Genomic DNA, 23,249 nt, shown 5'->3' with positions numbered 1-23,249 from the left:
CAGAGATTCTGGGGGTTAAGAAGCCAGAAGTGACTGGTTTAGCTAGGTCTTTCTGACTCAGTGTCTCACATGAGGTTATGGGCAAGTAGTTGGCTGTGGCTGCAGTCCTATTTGAAGGCTCAGGCAAGGGAGGATCCACTTCTAAGCTCACTCACATGGTTGCTAGAAGGCCAGTTTGTTGCTGGTTGTTGGCCATGGGCTTCAGTTACTTACTATGTGGAACTCTCCATAGGCTAAGTGTCCTCACAATAAGGCAACTGGCTTCCCAAAGGACAAGTGATTCAAGAGAGCGCATGCCTGTGCAAAAGCCATAGCCTTTTCATAACCAAATATTTTAAGTGACACCACATCACTTCTATCATATTCTATTTATTAGAAGTGAGTTAAATTACTATTTTCCTACTGAAAAATTTGACATTTCATCAATTTCTGGAATGGCCACACTTTCTGAAACATTGTTATAATATCTACTTTAAAGTCTTTGTCTCATAATTCCAACATCTGTGTCATCTTGGGATTAGTGTCTGTTGTCTTTCCTTTGAATTGTTGAAAATTTTCTGACTTATGTATTTCATGTGATTCTGCATTGCATCTTGGACATTTTGAATATTATGGGCCTCTGGGTATTCAATTCTTCCAGAAAATGTTAGGGTATTTTTTCCAGCAGGCAATTTAACTGATTAAGTCTTGGTCACCAGTTCCAAACCATCTCCTATGGGCTGTGGTTCTAATGTCAGTCCAGTTTTCTAAGTATTTTCAGTGCTATCTGGATCTCTCTTTGCCCAGTGTCAGACCTGAACAATTATTGCGTCAGACCTATATATGTATAGACCAGGGGAGGGCCCCAGATTGCATAAACAACTGTTATGAGATCACTTTCTTGAGCTTCCTTATCTTTGTCACCACCTTGACACCTTCCAGCTCTAAGGAGCCACTTCCTCTTCCTGATCATCAGGTTAGAAATCCAAGGGTTTAGGTTCTCCTCTCTGCTACACACCTCATGGATACATCACTTCCAGGTCCAAGTAGCAGGAAGATAATGAGGGAAGAAAAGCAATGGGGATTCTCCTAAACCTTTTTGGCCCAGAGATCCTCTAACCAGAGTGAAGGGTTCTTAACTGAGGTTTAGATGCCTGCTCAGCCATCTCTGTCCTCACCACAGGAATGCCCGAGTGCCACAATGATCTCCTTTCAAATTCCAGTTTCCTTCCCAAATCTGCCTGTTATTACTTTTGAGGGTGCCCAGACAGCTGCTCCATGCCTTAGTTACATTTAGCATGAGAGAGAAAGTGGAGCATGCTCATTCCATTTAAAGGGAACCCAGTACCACCCAGTTACTTTATTTCCAACAATTACATCACTGGAGGATTAACTCTTAAACAGGAACTTCCTAAGAATATAAATGAAGAATTCTGATTGAAAGATTCATCACTTTATCCAATCACTTTTTGCATTTTTTTTATTAAAAATTGACACATAGAAAAATTTTTTAAATGACCAATGAACATCTCTACATCCACCACAAAAAAAGTTGACTAATTTTGTACATATTTATTTGAAAATATGCTGCCAACATCATGACTTTTCAAACTTAAAAAAACCTCTGCATGCATCTCCTAAGAATTAGAACATTATCCGACGTAACTCAATTATCACTTCTAGAAAAATCAAACACACCACATTTATCTAATACCCATTCCATCTTCCTATTTCTCCAAATAGCCCCTCAAATGTCTTTTATAGGTTTTTTTTTTTAATGAATCAGAAGCTAATAAAGGATCACACTTTCCATTCGATTATCTCTCTTGCCTTAATCTAGAAGAGACCACTTTTTGTTTTATTACATTTGCTTTTTGAAAAGTCCAGACCAGGGCCAAAATGCACAAACTATGGCTTACAACCTCACCCCCCTGCGTAGGGCCACAGTGGAATGTGTGAAAGATCAGTTTGGCTTCATTAACTATGAAGTAGGAGATAGCAAGAAGCTCTTTTTCCATGTGAATGAAGTTGAGGATGGCCTTGAGCTCCAGGCAGGAGATGAGGTGGAGTTCTCAGTGACTCTTCATCAGCGCACTGGCAAGTGCAACACCTGGAATGTGTGGCGGGTCTGTGAGGGCCCCAAGGCTGTTGCAGCTCCTCGACCTGAGCAGTTGGTCAGTCCCTTGAAGAACATCACCCTGGATGATGCCAGTGCTCCTCGCCTAATGGTTCTTCATCAGCCAAGGGGACCAGATAACTCAATGGGGTGTGGAGCAGAAAGAAAGATCCGTCAAGCTGGTGTCATTGACTAACCACGTCTACAAAGCACATCATTAATCCACTATGATCAAGGTAGGGGGACTCTGGTGAAGGTTTCTGAGTGTCTCCCCCTTCATTCCTCCCGAAATCTGGAATACTTATTCTTTTGAGCTATTACACCAGTTTTAACACCTTTCTCATGTTGTGTTTAAAAAGTACATTTAAGAAAACCATTTTAAAATAAATTTTAAAAAAAATTCCAGACCAGTTGTCCTGTACCAACTCTGGACTTGTCTGTTTCCATAATGTGTAATTCAACTTGTTCCTCTACTCCTTGTATTTCTTTAAATAGGAAGATAAGTCTAGACAAAAGATTTAATTAAATTTGGGGTAAACATTTTTGGCAGTACATCAAGGATGATCACACATGCTTCATACTGCATCCCATCAAGAGCCACATAATGTTGGCTTATTCCAGAAGTAGGGAAATGCAGTTTGACAGCCAAATCTCATTGTAAAGGCGATTCTTTTGCAATAGCTATCTGTGATCTTCTGACACCTTGTAAACAAAGTTCCTTAAATTTTTTTTCACCTAATGGGTTTTACCATTGATTTTTGCCAGATTTAATTACATTAAGGGTTGTAAAATGGTAATTTTTCCAAATCTATCATTCTGTGTACATTTAAAAGAAGACATTCTTCAAATAATTTTATAACGAGTTTTCTTTTTTCTCTACTTTCATCATTATGAACTTCTTTTCCTTCTTAGCATTATCAGCAATATCAGTGATTATTCTTTTTGATTTTAAGTTGTCCTAAATTTGGCCCGTGAGAATACCTTCGACTTGGCGCCTGTCCCCTTCTGACATTACCCCATTAGTCTTCAAATACTATCTTGCTTTTCATTTTATTTTCTTAATAAAAAAAAGTATTTTAGCCACACCACCCACTTCCCCTGCTCCAAACGGAATCAGCCACTTCTCCAAGGAACCCTGGTTCCTGTTAGTGGGGAATGGCATTTAGGAACCAAAATTTGGGTACTAAGCATGCTCACCACTACTGGGTACAATGTTAAATATTGAGGTCTGTTTAAAAGCCTCATTTTCTTTGTAAATGTATTTAAATACATAAAACAATAACTTTCTGATAAGCTAAAACCAGTCAATTAAGAAATAAACTGACTGCTTGGATTTAATTCTAATATTTTTCTCAGAAGGTCTAGCTAATTGTATTAGAATAATTTTTTTTTTTTAATGATACCAACTGTGAATTCAATGAAAGTCAAATATAAAGTTGGAGGAAAAATGCCTGGGGGGAACTAAACATTTAAATTGATGAAAAGAATGCTTAATAATTAACTCTTCATATATAACTTTCCACAAAATAATTCCTAAAATATGTGTAATAAGAAGGCAATCTTATATGTGAAGTATCCAAAAGCAATTACACTATCTGGACCTCAGCTAGCTTTACAGATTTAAGTACAATTATAATAAAAGCAGGCATAATTAGGGACTCATAAGAAAAAAGAATATAGTTGTGAGTCAATTACTAAGATTAAGGTGAGAGGAAACCCTTATAGATAAAACAGTAACTTTAAATTACTGCAACTATGTCTAACCAGGCTACAAAACAAACAGTACTGTTGGGACCTCAGGTGGGAAATAAGTCTATAATCATCACAAAACACCAGAACCGAAGACCTAGATTCTAGTCTTGACTCTGTTCACTAAGTTCAGGTTCTTCATTAGTACAATGAAAGGCTATAATTAAACCTCTCCTGGATCTAATGAGCTACCAGACATGTAGCCTCAGGTTCTGCCAAATATATCCCTTCTGCAACAGATAACAAAGTATGTGCTTAACAGTCTTTCCAGCTGCTTCAGTTAATCCGCCTTCTACGGTACTATAATAGTACTCAGTTCAGTTATATAAAACTACATCAATTTAAGAAATGACAGAAGATAAGTAACAGAGTCAACCTTTGCACAAGATTTTAAGAACTAAATTCTAAATTAATAAAACTACATTTTTTAATAATACTTTTACGTTTACACACACACACGTGCACATGTGTATATACGTATGTTTACATATATAAGTTGCTGGTGGGACAGCTCATAAAAAGAGCTTTATTATTTCCAGGAGAAGAGTTAAATTTAAATAATTCCTTTTTATGTTTAGCTTCCCTTTATGAAAATAAGCGCTTCCTATGTTGGCTGGCTATTTTAAAGAAGGCCACACACTTATTTACATTATTAATAACTCAGTGACTGTTTTTAAAAGAAAATTCACACATTGAAGCTTACTCTTATAAAGGGAATATGGTCTTATGAGAGAAACAAAATGTATATTCAACTATTTTTCATGATTTTTTAAGAGTTAGGCCTTTTACATTGTTTCTATCAATTAAATTTTCATAGGTTTTTAGAAACCTTCAAATTTATGGTTCTTTTAAAACTTAGCAAGTCAGTGCTCTTCATAATTTCACTGATCAATTTTATCATTACTTAGTGGCAACTAACATATTTCCTTCAGGAGAAGTAAAAAAGACAGATCTGTTAGGAGTTTGAACCCTATTGATTATTCTCCTTATTCCCCAATGAGAAGTCCTGGATTATTTGAGAGATGAACTAAGCCTCATAGGCCTTATCTCCTCTAAGAAATCTCTGATACTGAGTGAGTGAGGAGCTGCAGATTAATGGTTTCCCATATTCCTTCCATTTATAGAGTTTCTCTTTAGTGTGAACTTTTTTGTGTCTACAAAGGTTTGATCTGTAACTGTAGGCTTTCCCACATTCCATACATTTATACAGTTTCTCCCCAGTGTGGATCCTCTCATGTTCCGTTAAAAATGAATACTGGCTGAATGCCTTTCCACACTGATTACACTGATACGGCTTCTCTCCGGTATGAATTCTCTGATGCCTATAAAGGTTAGATTTGCAACCAAAGGCTTTCCCACATTCCTCACATGTATAAAGTTTCTCCCCAGTATGAATTTTCCGATGTTCATTAAAGGATGAATACTGGTTGAAGGCTTTCTCACATTCATTGCATTGATAAGGTTTTTGTCCAGTGTGAATGCGCTGATGTTCAATAAGGGTTGCAATACGTGTGAAGGTTCTCCCACATTCCAGGCATTTATACAGCTGTTCTCCAGTATGAAGCCTCTGATGTTCAGCCAGAGAGGTAAACTGGCTGTAACCCTTCCCACACTCACTACATTTATAGGGTTTCTCGCCTGTATGGATTCTTTGATGCCTGTGAAGTTTTGCTCTGCAGTTGAAGGCCTTCTCACATTCACCACATTTATAGAGTTTCTCTCCAGTATGAATTCTCTGATGTACAGTGAGGGTTGAACACTGGCTAAAGGCTTTACCACACTCCCTGCATCGATACGGTTTCTCTCCGGTATGCACTCTCAGATGTTTGATAAGGGTTGAACTGTTGCTAAATGCTTTCTCACACTCATTACACTTGTAAGGTTTCTCTCCAGTATGAATTCTCTGATGAGAAAGAAGGGATGATCTGTGGCTGAAGGTTTTTTCACACTCGTTACATTTGTAGGGTTTCTCACCTGTATGAATTCTCTGATGTTCAATAAGATGAAGATTCTGCTTGAAGCTCTTCCCACATTCATTACAGATGTGAGGTTTTCCTCCTGGGTAAATTTGGAAGCATTTCATGAGATTAAAATTCTGTTTAAAATCTTCCCCAAATGTATAATACATACTGGGTATCCTTTCTGTAGGAACACTCTGTTGTGCGACGAGAGCTGTATTTATAAATAAGCTTTTCTCCAATTCAAGACTCGTACGGTTTCCATCTTCACTGATGGTTTTCTCATGCGAGACTATCATTTGCCTGAGAGGTTTCTTCTCTTGCTCCTCTTCTGTCCTGCTCTCAAATTCCACAGCTTCTTCAGCGTTGAGGTCCCAGGGACCATCCTTAATGGATTCTTCCTTTATCATTCCCTGAGATGTTTCCTCTACACAAACGTCCTGTCTATGAGGCAATGCTTCTGTTTCAGACCAAGTCTTGAAACCTAAAATGAATCAGAAGAATTAAAGCCTCCTCTGCTGGAAGAAACAAACTGACGTATCAGTGAGACAATAAAACCGGTAACAGTATATGTAAAAGCAGAGTGTACAATCGGATTTCAAATGCTGACCTGAATCTTGGGAAGAACAGGATGGGATAAAGGAAAGTGGGGTGAATGGGTTAAGGAATGGCATGGGAGAATACACAGGACAAATTAACAATGAAAATGAAGTGATTCCACCCGGGTAAAGTAAAGTTAGATGCAGAAGAACAGGCTGAGTAGAAGATATGAGGATACAGAAAAACGCCAAATGAGAAGCGCACGTTGAATTCCATGGGATACTCCACTCTGTCATCGTTTTCCACTCTGCATATACCAGGCAATGAAGCAGGCAGCCTACTTTCTCCTTCTTACTCACATGTCCCTTTCATTGTATTATCTCCCCATGTTCTCTCTGAAACTCCATATCCAATAATTTTTTAAATATTTGGATTGGTTTTCTTAAATTTCTTTATTTCATGTGACTGATTTTATATCATAGTCTGCAAAGCGGGAAACAGTCTGTTAAAAAGAGGAAGGCTAGGCACGGTGGCTCACACCTGTAATTCCAGCACTTTGGGAGGCTGAGGCAGGTGGATCACCTGAGCTCAGGAGTTCGAGACCAGCCTGGACAACAGGGTGAAACCCCGTCTCTACCAAAAATACAAAAAATTAGCTAGGTGTGGTAGCACGCACCTGTGGTCCCAGCTACTCAGGAGGCTGAGGTGAAAGGATCGCTTGAGCCTGGGAGGCAGAGAGTGCAGTGAGCTGTGATCACACCCTGCACTCCAGCCTGGGTGACAGAGCAGTGAGCTGTGATCACACCCTGCACTCCAGCCTGGGTGACAGAGCAGTGTGCTGTGATCACACCACTGCACTCCAGCCTGGGTGACAGAGCAGTGAGCTGTGATCACACCACTACACCACTGCACTCCAGCCTGAGTGACAGAGTAGTGAGCTGTGATCACACCCTGCACTCCAGCCTGAGTGACAGAGAATCATCTCAAAAAAAAAAAAAAAGGAGTGGGGGAACATTCAGGTTTTGAAAATTACAACAGCCCTGCAGCATGACTGTGACGATTCTATGTGATTAAAGTTTAAGATGCTCATTATAAAAAAGAGGAAAATATGGAGTAAATTGCCCCTGTGCAACAATCTATCCCTGGTGATTGGAAGAATAACAGTTTTTTTCATATTACCTTTCTTTGTATTTTCCCCCTTTTATTTTATCACAAAGAGAGACATATTCATTTCTTCTAATAAGCTGCAACCAAAAGACTGCACTCACTCTCTTTGTAGGACTCTCTTGAGAATAATGAAAACCTGCAGGAGATTTGAAGTCAATATGTCTTAAAGTCCTGAAATATGTCCAAGTCCCAAGCTCAGCTTTGATTCTGGGTGAAAAGATTTAGTTTGAGGTGACTCTAAACTACTCTCTGTTGAAACCTGATTTCCTTTCATCAATCCATGACAGAAAATAGGTTAACATTAGATAACTGCAATTAGGTAATTGTGTGTACTTTAACCTATACAACTCAAACAAAATACAACTGCCTGAGCATCTCAATAGAACTCAGTATTTCCAAGAGTTTCCCAAGAACTGCCTCTTTGTGACGTACGTGTCTATGAAGACTCTCTTGTGCCCATTTCCCAGCCTCTCACTTACCTAGACAGGTGTCTGAAGGGACTTCTCTTTCCTCCAAGCAGGGATCTTCTCCTTGTTGCAACTGATGAATCAACTTTGGCATTGAAAATGGAATCCCTGCTCATGAGGAAGGAAAGGAAGCTTGAACAAATAGCATGAAGAGCAATCCAAGAACTCACATACTACTCACTCTGAACCGACACAGCAAAGGACGCGAGGCCTGAGAGGCAGACAAGGCAGCACTAGCACTTCTCAGGGGCACTGGAGCTGTCAATGGGTGGGGAAGGTCTCCGTTCAGAAACATTATAGGGCCCTGGCAATGAATGCCTCTAAGATGGGGGTCCCTATATGTTTTTCAGAATCTAAACTGGGATCTACTCACTGGCCTACTCCAAGGAGGAAAATCTGATTGGCAGTGGGATGTGAGGGAGAGTGGAGGGTAGAGAAACAAACAGCAAGAAGGGCATCACAACAGGAATGCACACTTTCAACTCTACAGCAATTCAACCTTTCCGAGGGGCTCACTAGGGCAAAAAACTACAGGCTCGGAACCCCAAAGATGGATCTGTGAGGCGTTCCTATAACAGATTCTTCGTCATAGGCAAAAATTCTTACCCAGTGAGACCAGGCTGCTGTAGTTCTCCAGCATCACCTCCCGGTACAAGGCTCTCTGGGCAGAGTCCAGGTGCAACCACTCGTCCTGGCTGAAGAACACGGCCACATCCCTGAATGTCACGGACTCCTGTAATGGCAAACGCACTTCTGCTCACCCAGGACCGTCTTCTTCAACAGAAGACACAGTAAGAAAGTGACAGTGGGATGGACAGAAAACCCCAGGATTCTAACTATTTCACATCAACTGTTTATGTAATTTTTGGAACCATCCATTAGCTATTTAATTAAACAAGTATTTATGGAGTACTCACTGGGAACAATGACACATGCCACACGCAGTGGGAGGAGGGGAAGACAGGCAAAGTTCCCACCAACAAGGAGTGTAAATACCAGCCTGGGATCTTTCTCAAGAGAAGGTGATGTGATGACAGAAGCAGAGAGTGGAGTGCTATGCTTGGAAGATGGATGAAAGGGCCACAAGCCAAGGGCTGCAGGGAAACACTAGACGGTGAAAAGGGCAGGGAAACAGATTTTCCCCGAGCGCCTCTAGAAGGACCCAGCCCTGCCGACAGCCTGACCTCAAGCCAGCAAAACTGAATTCAGACTTCTGACTTCCAGAACTGTAAAAGAATACATTTATGTTGTTTTAAGATGCTGCATTTGTGGTAATTTGTTACAGCAGCAGTAAGGAAGAAATACAATGTGAACAATTGAAGACCACCTACATATCTATCAATAAGGGAATGGAGAAGCAAATTATAGTATATTGATGCCATGAAATGGTATGCAGCCATTAAATAGAATGAGGTAGATCTCTATGACACTGGAATTTGACCTTGATATATTATTGATTCATATGAAAAAACCAGCCACAAAAGAATCTATATTTGTTGAAAAACTCTACATCTGTATATACATACATGATGCATGCAAAACTATCTGGAAGAATACAAGCTGTCACCCTCGTTATTCTTTGATATTTGTGGAGAGGGGCAGAAAAGCAATCTTTCACTTACTACTTTATACCCTATCATTAGGCTTACAGTTTTTTACACTTTGGGAGATTGCGTGTATGTATGTTTGTGTGTTCCTTTGCTTTGAATTTTCTTAAATTCCACTTTACTATATTTATATATATATTTTGAGACAGAGTCTCGCTCTGTCGCCGGGCCAGAGTGCAGTGGCACGATCTCAGCTCATTGCAACCTCTGCCTCCCAGGTTCAAGCAATTCTCCTGCCTCAGCCTCCTGAGTAGCTGGGACTACAAACGTGTGCCACCAGCTAATTTTTGTATTTTTAGTAGAGACGGGGTTTCACCGTGTTGGCCAGGATGGTCTCGATCTCTTGACCTCACGGCCCACCAGCCTCAGCCTCCCAAAATGTTGGAATTACAGGCATGAGCCACTACACCCGGCCTATTTTAATTTATATGTTGACTTTTTAGTTAGACCTCTTTGTATTTTTAGTGGTTACTTGAATAATTATAATACACATTTTTGGTTACTCATCACCTATTTAGAGCTGATATATCATTTCACATAGAATGCAAGAATATGGCAAGTATAGAGGACATCACCACTCTTCTTTATGCTATAGCTGTTACAAAGATTTTCCCAGTTCAGAGAGTCGACGGCACTCACCGAACTTCACTGAGCATATTCATGTTAAGGTTTTTATTTAAAGGCAAAGGGTACAACACAGCAAGACAGAGAGTTCAGGGAAGCACTAGAAAACCAAGAGACACTCCATGTGCAGCCTCCCTTATTTGCATAGACCATGCCATGACTCTGGATCTGTGTGAAGAATCTTGGTGTCGGAGAGCTCAAAGGAGGAACTCTCAGCAGGGGCACTGTATGTAATCAAGCAAGTCCTGTCAAATCTTTTAGGCCAGTCGCAAGCCATCAGTAAGGAAGCTTACCAGGAGTAGCCACTGGCATTGAGATCTTAAAAATACACAAGCCAGGCCGGGCATGGTGGCTCACGCCTGTAATCCCAGCACTTTGGGAGGCGAAGGCAGGTGGATCGCCTGAGGTCAGGAGTTCAAGACCTTCCTGGCCAACACAGTGAAACCCCATCTCTACCAAAAAAAAAAAAAAAAGTACAAAAATTAGCCAGGAGTGGTGGCGCATGCCTGTAATCCCAGCTACTCAGGAGGCTGAGGCAGGAGAATCACTTGAGACAGAGCAAAACTCCTTCTGAAAAAACAAACAAAACAAAACAACAACAAACTCACACAAGCTGATGGCTGTGTTCGGTGGCTCACACCTGTAACCCTAGCACTTTGGGAGGCCAAGGTGGGTGGACTGCCTGAGCTCAGCAGTTCAGGACCAGCCTGGGCAACATGGTGAAACCCCATCTCTACTAAAAATACAGAAAATTAGCCAGGCTTGTTGCATGCACCTGTAGTCCCAGCTACTCAGGAGGCTGAGACATGAGAATTGTTTGAACCCAGGGAAGCTGCAGTGAGGCAAGATCACACCACTTCACTCCAGCCTGGGCAACAGAGCGAGACTCTGTCTCAAAAAAAAAAAAAAAAAAAAAAAAAAATGCTGCCTTTATCTTGTTTTGGCCAAGAGTCAAAAAAATAGACATCCAAGAATTTCCAGAGAAAAATATAGAGCTTTTCCAGATAAAAAGACAGAGCTTTTCCAGTTCAGATGTTAAATAAATTATATCTTCATGGTTATTTACATTATAACTGCCTACATTATAAACTCCCTCCTATAATACAATAGTATTATTTTGCTTTAAGCAGTCAGCTGCATTTTAAAGAAATCGAGAGGGAAAAAAAGTATTTTATATTTATCCAGATAGCTACCATTTCTAATGCTCTTCATTCTTCCTAAAATCAGAGTTCCCCTCTGGTATATTTTTCTTTTAACTTACATAACTTCCTTTTTAGTATATCTTATAGTACAGGCCTGCTGGCAATGAATTAGCTTAATTTTATTTTGCCTGAAAATGCCTTTATTTCATCTTGATTCTTGAAGAGTATTTTCATTGGATATAGAATTCGGGGTTGGTTTTTTTCTCTCTCTCTCTTTCAGCATGTAAAATGTCATTCTATTGCTTCAGGTCTTTGTCGTTTCTGATGAGAAGCCAATGGTCATTCAAATATTGATTCTCTGCATGTAGTACAGTTTTTTTCAGCCTGCTTTCAAATCTTTGATTTCTGTGATTTCTCTATGACTTTCCCTAATATGGTAGAGACCAACTAGCTATATGTGGCTACTAAATACATGAAATGTGGCTCTTCTGAATTGAGATATGTTATCTGTATAAAATACATACCAGATGATTTACTTAAAAACATATATACACACACATACCAACATATACATACACACACAAACATACATGCAAGTTATCTCAATAACAATTTTATATTGATTTCATGTGGAAATAATATTTGGACATACTGGGTCAAAGAAAATACATTATTAAAGTTAATTTATTTGCTTCTGTTTACTTTTTTAATGTGGCTGGTGGAAAATTTTATATTAGGTATGTGGCTATTTCTATTGCATGTCATTGATCAATGATATGTATAGCTGTGACCTCCTTTGTATTTATCCAGGTTGAGATTCATCAAATGTTACAAATCTGTAAAATTATGTTTTAGGCCATTATTTCCTTTTAATATAGTTTGTCCCATTCTCTGTCCCTCTCCTTCTAGAACTCTAACTTCATATATATTAGACCTTTTAATATCATTTAATTGGTAACTGAGGCTTTTTTTTCTCCCTGTTTTTCAGATAGGATAATTTCTGTCTATCTTCAACTGTCATTGACTTCTACTTATGTTCATTTCCAAAAGTTAAGCCTATTCACTAATTTTTTTTTTTTTTGACAGTTTCAGGTATCTGACCTTTCAGTTTTAAAATTTCATAGTCTAGAATTACTTTTTTCACAATCTCTATTTCTCTGCTTGCATTTCCTATTAGTTCATTCTTTACATGTATATTTTCCTTTAAGTCCTTGAGCACAATTATAATAGTTGTTTTAAAATCTTTGTGAATTCTAATATCTGGGTCATCCAGGTCATTGTCTCTACTGATTGTCTTCCTCTTGAGTTTTGGTTGCACTTTCCCATTTCTTCATATGCCTACCTTACCCTGGAAATTGTATAGTACACAATGTGTAGAAACTGGATTTTGCTATGTTCCTCTGAAGAGTTTTTTAAGCAGGTAGTTAATTTAGTTGGAGTCAAATTCCAAACTCTGCCACCTCTCTAGCAGGCAGCATCAAATATCTTTGTTCAGTTCTTATTTGGGCTACTTTGAGTCTGTCCTATGCATGTATGGTTCAGGGGTCAGCTAGAGATTTGGACACAGTTTGTGCACAGAATTTGGGGCTTCCCTTCTCTGCCTCTCTCCTTTCCAAGATTCCTCCTCTCACTTTCCAACTGCTAAGTTCGCCTCAAACTCTATCTTGTGGTTCTTCACACCAGTAAGACTGCAAGTTTGTGACCAAGTTTTGATCATTCTGTTGGTGCTGACTGTGGCCTACTCCCAGGCAAAAAGCTGTAAAAACCAGAAAATTTATCTGGTGACAATTCCTTCTTCCAAATATACACAGGTGTCCAATATCTGTCTGCTTTTGATTTCTCTCCAGTACCTTAAGGTTGCTTATATTTTATCCAGAGTGTAGTAGTTATCCACAGATGAATTCGTCTGAAAAGAGCTATTTCTCTATTACCAGAAGCTGGAAGCACATGTATCTTTTTGAAAATATATTTTTAAAACTCAGTGAGCCTAGCAAAGCTCATTAAATATTAAGAAATAAGAAAACGACAGACTCCTAGAACCCCAGATCTGAAAGACATCTTATCAATAATCTCATCCAGTTGTTCTCATGAGTGTGTGGTATCTCCCCCCACCTCCCTAGAGTGAGTAGCAATGTGTGAGGGTGTTTTATTTTTCTCAATGACTAAGGGAGTCCTACTGGCATTTAAAAAAAGAGATCAGGGTCAGGCACGGTGGCTCACCCCTGTAATCCCAGGCTCACGCCTGTAATCCCTCATGATCCCTGAGGCAGGAGGATCATGAGGTCAGGAGATCGAGACCATTCTGGCTAACAAGGTGAAACCCCATCTCCACTAAAAATACAAAAAATTAGCCGGGCACCTGTAATCCCAGTTACTTGGGAGGCTGAGGCAGGAGAATGGCATGAACCTGGGAGGCGGAGCTTGCAGTGAGCCAAGAATGTGCCACTGCACTCCAGCCTGGGCGACAGAGCGAGACTCCATCTCAAAAAAAAAAAAAAAAACAAAGAGAGAGATCAAGGCTGCTAATCATCTGGAAATGGAAGAGAAAGTACTGCACAAGGAAAGATAACTCCACCCAAAATGCTTATCATGTTCTCACTTAGAAACACTTGTTGTCTAAGCTGTATTTTTAAAATAAAGATGAGAATCTGGGTTGTGGCAGGTGGCGTTATAGGAAGATTATAAGAAATGTGAAAGTTTGTTAGGTTTCCAGCAATAGAAACTGACTTTGGCTCATTGACACGAAGGACCAGGTAGCTCCAGGGAACCTGATAGTCACAGAACTAGGCTTGGAAAATAAAACAGAAACTAGGGCAGCAACATTCTGGACCACGGCCAGGATCACACTAGGAAACCAGACTTGTGAGAATACTGTTGTCATGGAAAAGGAGATGGTACAGCCTCACCAGCATGAGACAGCTACTGCTTTTGCTGTGCCACTCCTCCTTCCTCTAGGAATTCAAGTTACTGATGTTGCCACAAATTACCAAACTGTATTCTACATCAGAGGTCCCCAACCTTTTTGGCACCAGGGACAGGTTTTGTGGAAGGCAATTCTTCCACAGACAGCAGGGTTGGGGGAATGGTTTCAGGATAAAACTGTTCCATCTCGGATCGCCAGGCATTAGGTTCTCATAAACAGCACACAACCTAGAGCCCTCACATGCACCATTCACAACAGGGTTCGTGCTCCTATGAAATCTAATGCCGCTGCCGATCTGACAGGAGGCAGAGCTCAGCTGGTAATGCTCGCTCACCTGCTGTTCACTTCCTGCTGCACAGCCTGGTTCCTAATAGGCCAGGAGCTGGTACCGGTCTGTAAAACCGGGGGTTGGAGACCTTTGTTCTGTTCCTGTTTCCTCATATCTCTAGCTCCTGATTGAAAGTCTGAAGTAGGTCCAGCTTGGGTCACAAGTCTGTACCTTATCTATAATTAAAGCTAGAAAAGTAAGTATCTGGTGATTTTTGTTTGTTTGTTTTTGAGATGGGGTCTTGCTCTGTTGCCCAGGCTGGAGTGCAGTGGCATGATCTCGGCTCACTGCAACCTCTGCCTCCCAGGTTCAAGAGATTCTCCTGCCTCAGCCTCTTGAGTAGCTGGGATTATAGGCACGTGCCACAATGCCCTGCTAATTTCTGTATTTTTGGTAAATATATTCTGATTGGCAGTTGGTTGAAAGAGTTATCATCAGTAGAAAGGAACGTTTGGGTCATGATAAGGGGTTGTGGAGACCCAGGTTTTGTCAGGCAGATGAAACCTCCAAGTAGCAGGCTTTAGAGAGAACAGACTGTAAATGTTTCTTATCAGACTTAAGGTTTGTGTTGGTATTGATGCTGGAGGGGTACAATGAGGCTTGTCCAACCCCTACTTCCCGTCACGGCCTGAACCAGTCTTTCAGGTTAAATTTCGAGGGTCGAGGAGGAAGTCCAATCAGACAGCTGCAGGGGGCCTTCTAATTTTATTTCTGGCTTATACCCCTATACCTCAGAATATAACAGTATTTGGAAACAAGATCTTTAAAGAGGTAATTCAGTTAAAATTAGGTCTTTAGGCTGGATCCTAATCTAACGTGGCATGTGCTTATAAGAAGAGGAGATTAGGACACAGACATGCTCGTGCACAGGATAAGCCATGTGGCAGGAGGCAGCGAGAAGGCAGCCATCAACCAGCCAAGGAGGCCTCAGGAGAAGCCAGACTCGCCCACACCTTGATCTTGGACTTCTAGCCACCAGAACTGCAAGAAAACACATTTCCACTGTTGAGGCCATCTCGTCTCTGGTATTTTGTTATGGTGCCCTGGCACACTAATACAGGCTCCATGCTGCTGCAAACAGGATACTCACGGCAAACCCAACTTCCATCTTTACCGCCAATCTGTTCCCCTAGGCCTTAGAATACTTCCAGAAAAAAAAAAAAGCATTCTTTTTCTTTTAAAATTTCATTTGCTTTTTAAAAAGTATATAAATTAAACATAATCAGAAACTAAAATTAAATTAAACTTCAGAAAAAAAGTGTATAAATTGAAAACAAAAACAAAATAATGTAAGTCATACTAAATCCTATTACTCAAGACAAGTTGTGCCTTTTAGAAATATATTCCAGGTTTTATATCCAATTACACACACATGGGTTCTTTTGACTATTTTCTAAACAGTATGAAAACAGACACATGCTAAAGAATAGAAAGGATACAAAAGAACACACAGTGCCAAGTTAGGGATTCTCTCCTGACTCCAACTAGCGGTCCCATTCTACAGGTAACTAGCAGTGGATACACATGTATCCTTTTTTAATGGGAAAATTCTCAATCCTGCTTTACTAGCATTTCATGGATTTTTATCACATCTGCATATAGAAATCTTTTTTTTTTTAAACACACAGGGTCTCACTCTGTTGCGTAGGCTGGAGTGCAATAGTGCAATAAATCATAGCTCACAATAGCCTTGAACTCCTGGGCTCAAGTGATCTTCCCACCTGAGCCTCCCGAATAGCTGGGACTATAGATGTGTACCACCATGCCCAGATAATTCTCTTATTTTTCTGTAGAGCCAGGGTCTTGCTATGTTGCCCAGGCTGGTCTTGAGCTCCTGGCCTTAAGCCATTCTTCCACCTTAGCTTCCCAAAGAGCTGAGCTTACAGGCGTGAGCCACTATGTCCAACCTCAAACCTCATTCTTTTTTTTTTTTTTGTCGCCAGGCTGGAGTGCAGTGGCGCCATCTTGGCTCACAGCAACCTCTGCCTCCCTGCCTTAGCCTCCTGAGTAGCTGGGACTACAGGTGCACACCACCATACCCAGCTAATTTTGTATTTTTAGTAGAGACAGGGTTTCACCATGTTGGCCAGGATGGTCTCAATCTCTTGACCTCATGATCCACCCACCTTGGCCTTCCAAAGTGTATTCCTTTTCATTACTGCATGATATATTCCACTGTATAAATACCATAACTATTTTAACCATTTTCCTTATTTAGTATTATTTAGATGGTTTCTGTTTTTTGCTGTCACAATGCACAATGACCAGTCTCATATGGATATCTCTGGGTATGCCTATGTTTATAAGATAAACTGTTAGACACTGAAGTATTAGATCAAAGTCTATGCATATATATATATACACATACACACACACACACGTACATATATGTGTACAAAGCAAAACTCTGTCTCTGTTAAAAAGAGACATATGTATACACATATATGTGTGTGTGTGTGTGTATATATATACACACATATATATATAGTTTTGTTTTGTTTTTTTGAGACAGAGTCTCGCTTTGTCACCCAGGCTGGAGTGCAGTAGCACGATCTCGGCTCACTGCAACATCCACCTCCTGGGTTCAAATGATTCTCCTGCCTCAGCCTCCCAAGTAACTGAGATTACAGGCGTGTGCCACCAGACCCAGCTAATTTTTGTATTTTTAGTAGAGACAGAGTTTTGCCACATTGGCCAGGCTGGTCTTGAACTCCGGACCTCAGGGTGATCCGCCTGCCTTGCCCTCCCAAAGTGCTGGGATTACAGGCTATATACATATTTTGATTCTGACAGATGTAGAAGATTATACTTTCCCAAGATGACCGCATCGATTTCTCTCTCATCTTACATGCTCTTTGTCTAATGTGACAGACATTTCTCCCACCAAGAAGTGAGTTCTATGTTTCCTTCCTTTGAAGCTGTCCAGTAGAATTCAATGGAAATGATCTATGTAACTTCCAAGGAAAGGTAGTAAAATAACACACCTCTCGCCTGGCTCACTGGATGCTCACTTTTGGAGCCTAGTCACCATGTTGTGAGCCCAAGACACATGGAGACATTACAGGTAGATGCTCCTTCCAACAGCCCTATCTGTGATCACAGCAGTGAGCCAACAGCAAGCATCAACTACCCAACACGTGAACGGCTGAGGCTTCAAAGGATTCTACAGCCTCCAGTCTTTACATCTCTCAGCCGAGACACCAGACTTTGTGTGGCAAGCTGTTTCTCCCACATACCTGCATTCCTGACCCAGAGAAACTGTGAGAAATGATAAATGATTACTGTTATTTCATATCCCTAATCTTCTTACTATATAGCATGTATATCCTTCCATGTTAAAAATACAATTCTACTTCATCATTTAAAATTACAATGTAATTGGGATGCCATAAGGAGAAGAAAGAGAGAACAGAGCAGGTGAATATCCAAAGTAATAATGGCTGAGAATTTTCCAAAATTAGCGGCAGACACCAAACCTCAAATCCAGAAAGGTCAGAGAAGAACAAGCAGGATGACTACCAAAATATCTACACCTAGGCATATTATATTAAAACTTTAGAACACCAGAAGCAAAGGGAAAACCTTGAAAGGAGACAGGGAAAAAAATCTTACCTATAGAGAACAAGGATAAGAATGACAGTGGATTTTCTCATGAGCAACATGTAAACAAAAAGAGAGTGAAACAAAATATTTAAAGTGTTGAGGGAAAAAAATCACCAATGTAGAACTCAATATCCAGAGAAATTATCCTTCAACAAGGATGAGAAATAAAGCTTTCTCAGACAAACAAAAACTAAGGGAATTCATTACCAGCAGTCCTCCCTTGTCATGGGGAAGGAAAATAACATAGATCAGAAACTTGAATCTATGTGAAGACAGGCGGGAAGACAGAGAAGGAACAAATGATGATAACATAAAATCTTGTATTTTCCTTACTCTTGATTTAGAAGATAACTATTTGCTTAAATGAACAATAGTAACAGTGTACTGGGTGGTGACAGCATATGGATGAGTGAAATGAATGGCAGCAATGCCATAAGGAAGAGGGGAAGGAAGGGGGAGTGCTCTGTTATAAGACACCTCCATTACCCATGGGGCAGTATAATGTTATTTGAAGGCAGACTTCGATTAGTTGTAAATTTATATTGAAAACTATAGGGTAACCACTAAAAAAAAGTTTTTAAAGCATAATTGATATATGTACAGAGAGCAGAAAGATCCATGGTTGCCATACTGATATAAATAAATGTTTGAATAAATAAATAAATGGAGAGACGTGACAATCCTCCATACAGATTTCCAAATAATGTATGTCGATTCTTCACCTCTAGGAGTGGTGCCTATCTCACCACGCCGTAAGTGTCGTCTTTCTAAGGAATACAGTATATGGGAAGGCAGAAAAAGAAGGTAACTGTATAGTGGAGAAACTTGACAAACAGTGCCTCAGGCAGGTGATAAAGAGGAACAGCAACAGGGATAAGTCATGTTATTAGTATGCAATTGTAGTATGATGTGATCAGACTGACACTTCATCTCTGTGACCTTCCTCCCCAAAACCCAAACCCCAGGCTAATAATGAGAAAAAGCATCACACAAATCACAATGGAGGGGCATTCTACAGAATACTCAGCCAGTGCCAGGCGCGGGGGCTCACACCTGGAATCCCAGCATTTTCGGAGGCCAAGGCAGGTGGATCACTTGAGGCCAGGAGTTTGAGACCAGCCCAGTCAACAAGGTGAAACCCTGTCTCTATTGAAAATTCAAAAATGAGCAGGGCATGGTGGCACATGTCTGTAATCCCAGCTAGTCGGAGGCAGTAAATATGCTTACAGTTACTACTTTTGGGGGTTCTTTTTGAGACAAGGTCTCACTCTGTTGCCCAGGCTGGAGCGCAGTGGCACAATCATAGCTCACTTGAGGCCTCGAATTCCTGGGCTCAAGTGATCCTCCTACCTCAGCCTTCTTAGTATCTGGGACTATAGGTGCTGCCACACCCAGCTACTTTATTTTTAATTTTTTATAGAGACAAGGCCTCACTATGTTGCTCAGGTTGGTCTCAAACTTCTGGGCTCAAGCAATCCTTCTGCCTTGGCCTCCCAAAGTGCTGGGATTATAGGTGTGAGCCACTGTGCCCAGCTACTACTGTTATTAATGCTCACAGCAACTCAATGAGGTATGTATATTATTAACCCCACCAAAATTGAGGAAATGGGGTACAGAGAGATAAAATAACTTGCTCAGGGCCACATCCCTAGCTTGGATCCGAAGCCATGAAGTCAAGCTCCAGAGTCCATATTTCTAGCCTATGGGCTATTGGAAAAGGAGTCAATGAAAAATAGGCTTTGGGGTTATGGCAGAAGAGAAAATGCACAGAAGGGAGAAGACTAGGAAAGGGAGCTGGTGTTGAAGGAAAGATGGGACTTCCACGTCGGAATGACAGACAGGAATGCTAGGAAAAAGGTTAGGTCTGAGGACAGAGTTGGGGAAGATACTCAGAAAGCTGAGGGTTAAAGTAATGAAAATGGATCTCGAATGGGGAAAGAACAAGATAAAAGAGCCCAGGTAGGAAGGCTAAACTAGCAGGGAAGAAAGAGAAGAATCAGAGAAGGAAATAGAGGCATCAATTAGACAGGTGAGAGGGACATCTGGACAGCTTAACATCCCCGCTGCGCTAGGAGGGGAAGGCCCCAGGCCTGCGTCCTCCCCACCTCTGGGCTTCAAAGCCCAAGCCATGCTGAACTCCTTCTGGGATGCCCTTAGTCTTCTCTAAGCACCAGTATCAGTCCTGGCCTCCAGCATAAACTCAGAATGCCCCCACTTCTGGGATACTTCCCCTGAACATTTAATTATGTTTCCTAAGATCGATACCACGAACTCCCAGAAGATGGAAATGACAGCTTTCCTTTTCCCATCCCTGTGTGCTGCACAGGATCCTGTACACAGGGCTCAGTAAATGCTTGTGGAGAGTGTCTTCCAGCCCTTCCGCATCTTAGCCCCAAGTGTGACTATATCCTCTGTGAAGACAAAGATAGCTTCATGCCCCATTCTCCCCACCAAGCCCCACTGCAGCCGGAAGCATATGCTCAGAACTGCCTCAAATGTTGATCACAAAGTGAGTGGGGTGAATTAAGAGTGGTCTGGGGACAAAAGAGGCACATTCCTCAGCAGCCCCTCGCTAAGCCCAAGACACTGGGAAAAACTTTTGAGGCTCCGGATTCTTCATCGTTTTAGTTGGACCAAAAAGTACCTGGCCAGAGTCTGGAAACGTGTCTACCATCTCTGCATCCAGAAGCCAACGGATGAAAAAGACAAACTTCACTCACTCTCACCTGAGCGGGCAGCAGATCCACAGCCATCCCTTCCTCCTCAGTGCTCCTGCCCAGGGAGAGCAGTGTGGACACAGTGGGTCTGCAGAGGAAAAAGGTGTCAAGAGGAACCCTGGTGTCAGGAGATGGCTTGGACAGAGGAAGTTACAACCGCCCATAACGTCCATCAGGTCTCAAAAAAGCCACCCCACATAATGACGTAAACCAAGACAAGCATTCACTAGGGCAATTTGCCAACCTCCATCCCTTCTCCATACTTCTATTTCTGCACTTCGACTCTTTAACTTCCACTTGAGGGCCTCTCAGCTACCTCTAGGCAAACAGTGACTCACCCATGGATGTCTGGAGTCCTTAGCTAGCTTTAAACTGCACGCCCTAACAGTTGCAATGAATATCCAGTTTCCTCGGATGCCACCTTCCAGCCTAGCTAGCTGATCCTCAGCCTGACTGCCCTGCCTCGCCCTTTCCTCCCTGTGGAAGCCGTGGTAACGAGGCTTCCCCGCATCTCCACCCTCGTGACAGACCCCACTGCTTGCCCTGAGTGGCCCTTCCGTGGAGTGCTATGTTCTCCCCAAGAAACTGTAGGCACAATCCAACCACTCAGCTTTCCCAGCCTCTTACTACATCTTCGCCGGGGCTTTACCCAAAGTAACAGGATTAAGACACTGTCCCCACCCAAGACACATGCCAGAGCTTTGCTGTCCCTCCTAAATAATACTCCACAGGTGCCGCCTCCAATGGCATCCACAGACGGAAACAGCCATCGCTGCCCAAACACAAACCCTCGGTGGGAGGGGTGGAAGCCGTGCCTGCCCCAGAGAGAGCAGGGGCAGAGGCTGCCTGGGGGAGCCAGGCAAGTGTGAGGGCCTCCAGGCCTGCGATCTGCTGCGACTCCTCAGGGTGCCCGTGGCATGGAGCCAACCTGGGGCTCTGCTGGGCCAGCTCCAGCGGGTGCCTCGACCAGCCCGGGGAAGCTGCCGTGCAAGGCCTCGGTCACGCGGCGACGCGCACCTCCTCCCAGGAAGCCCTGAGCGCTTTCCAGGCAGTATTTTTAATCTTCGCATTTACAAACGTGACAGAGACTGAGAATCAGGACGTCGTGACCTGCCCAAAGTCACAACGGAAAGTGGTAGAGCCGGGAAGGGAATCCTGATCCAAGCCCCAGGCCCAGTTACACCTGGACAATGGCCTCGCCACCCTGCCTCGGTTTCCCCCGGACAGAGCGGGAACCACCCTCTCCGTTAGCAGGGATGCGCGGGTGCGTTCGGGCGATGCGCCAGTCCGCTGCCTGGCACCGGAGCGCTCTTGGCGGGCATCAGCTACTGCTTTTATTATTTCCGTTACTGAGAAGAAAACGCACAGAAGAAAACCGCAGCATGAACAATGACAAAAGGCTGGCACCCCCACCTCAACGGCCCGGCGCACCCAGCTCACCCGGCGAGGCGCTCCCTCCGCGGGTCTCCGGCAGTCCAGGTCGCTCCCGACGCGCCCCTGACCCAGTGGCCAAGGGCCCCTAGCCGCGCAGGGCTGCTCCCAGAAGCCCAGACGAGGCTGCACGCGGCCCACTGGCTGGAGAGGCCCGGATCCACGCCGGCCCGGAAGAGGCCACTGCGAGCGCCTCGGCCCCAGGCCGGCAATTCTAGCCAAGCCGGGATGGCCCAAGCCAGGAGAACCCCCGAAAGGCCGCGAACTGTCCCCGAAACCCCGCCGACCCCGGGAGAACTACCACTCCCGGCATGCCTCGGGCCCCGCGCCGACTACACTTCCCAGGGGACGCCGCGGTGCGCGCGGCGACCTCCGGGAGAGGAACCGCCTCCGCCAGCGAGAGCCCTCAAGGGAGACAGTCCGTGTAGGCGCTGCAGGGCGAGGGAGTCCGCAAGGCGCACACGAGGCAAGAGGCCTCCCGCTGCTGGCCGTGCTGCCTACAGCCCGCGCACTTGTTAGGCAAGCGGAGTGGTTTGAAAAACAAACTCCGGAATTAGATGCATTTAGGCGGTTCCCTGTGCTGTGGCTCCCACCGCTGGTTGTGATTATTGTTCTGTTGATACAAAATAATTTACATAATACCCATGTGAGTGTTACCTGCATAGACTGTGTAATGATCAAGTCACAGTACTGGGTATCCATCACCTTAAGCATTTATCATTTTTATGCGTTGGTATCATTTCAAGCCCTCTCTTCTATTTACTTTGAAATATCCATAATATTATTGCTAAGTAGAGTCACCCTAGTCTGCTATTAAACATTAGAAATTATTTCTTCCATCTAACTGTATGTTTGTACCCATAACCAACCTCTCTTCATTCCCCTTCCTTTCTGGCCT

The 23,249-nt window shown here is 42.6% G+C and overlaps 1 protein-coding gene across 1 annotated transcript; it reads right to left on the bottom strand.

Moving 5' to 3' along the window:
• Positions 1-1,538: 1,538 nt before the first annotated feature.
• Positions 1,539-22,626, bottom strand: ZNF354C (zinc finger protein 354C). Its single transcript, XM_025389297.1, has 5 exons — positions 22,361-22,626; positions 20,930-21,008; positions 8,583-8,709; positions 7,989-8,084; positions 1,539-6,286 (listed from the first exon to the last, which is right to left on the bottom strand). Exons 2-5 carry the CDS (start codon positions 20,954-20,956, stop codon positions 4,872-4,874), a joined length of 1,665 nt encoding a protein of 554 aa, XP_025245082.1. The 5' UTR covers positions 20,957-21,008; positions 22,361-22,626; the 3' UTR covers positions 1,539-4,871.
• Positions 22,627-23,249: the final 623 nt, after the last annotated feature.

The sequence above is a fragment of the Theropithecus gelada genome, chromosome 6 (assembly GCF_003255815.1).
Source record: "Theropithecus gelada isolate Dixy chromosome 6, Tgel_1.0, whole genome shotgun sequence".
Taxonomy (NCBI): domain Eukaryota; kingdom Metazoa; phylum Chordata; class Mammalia; order Primates; family Cercopithecidae; genus Theropithecus; species Theropithecus gelada.
This window is presented reverse-complemented; position numbering and strand designations above follow the sequence as displayed.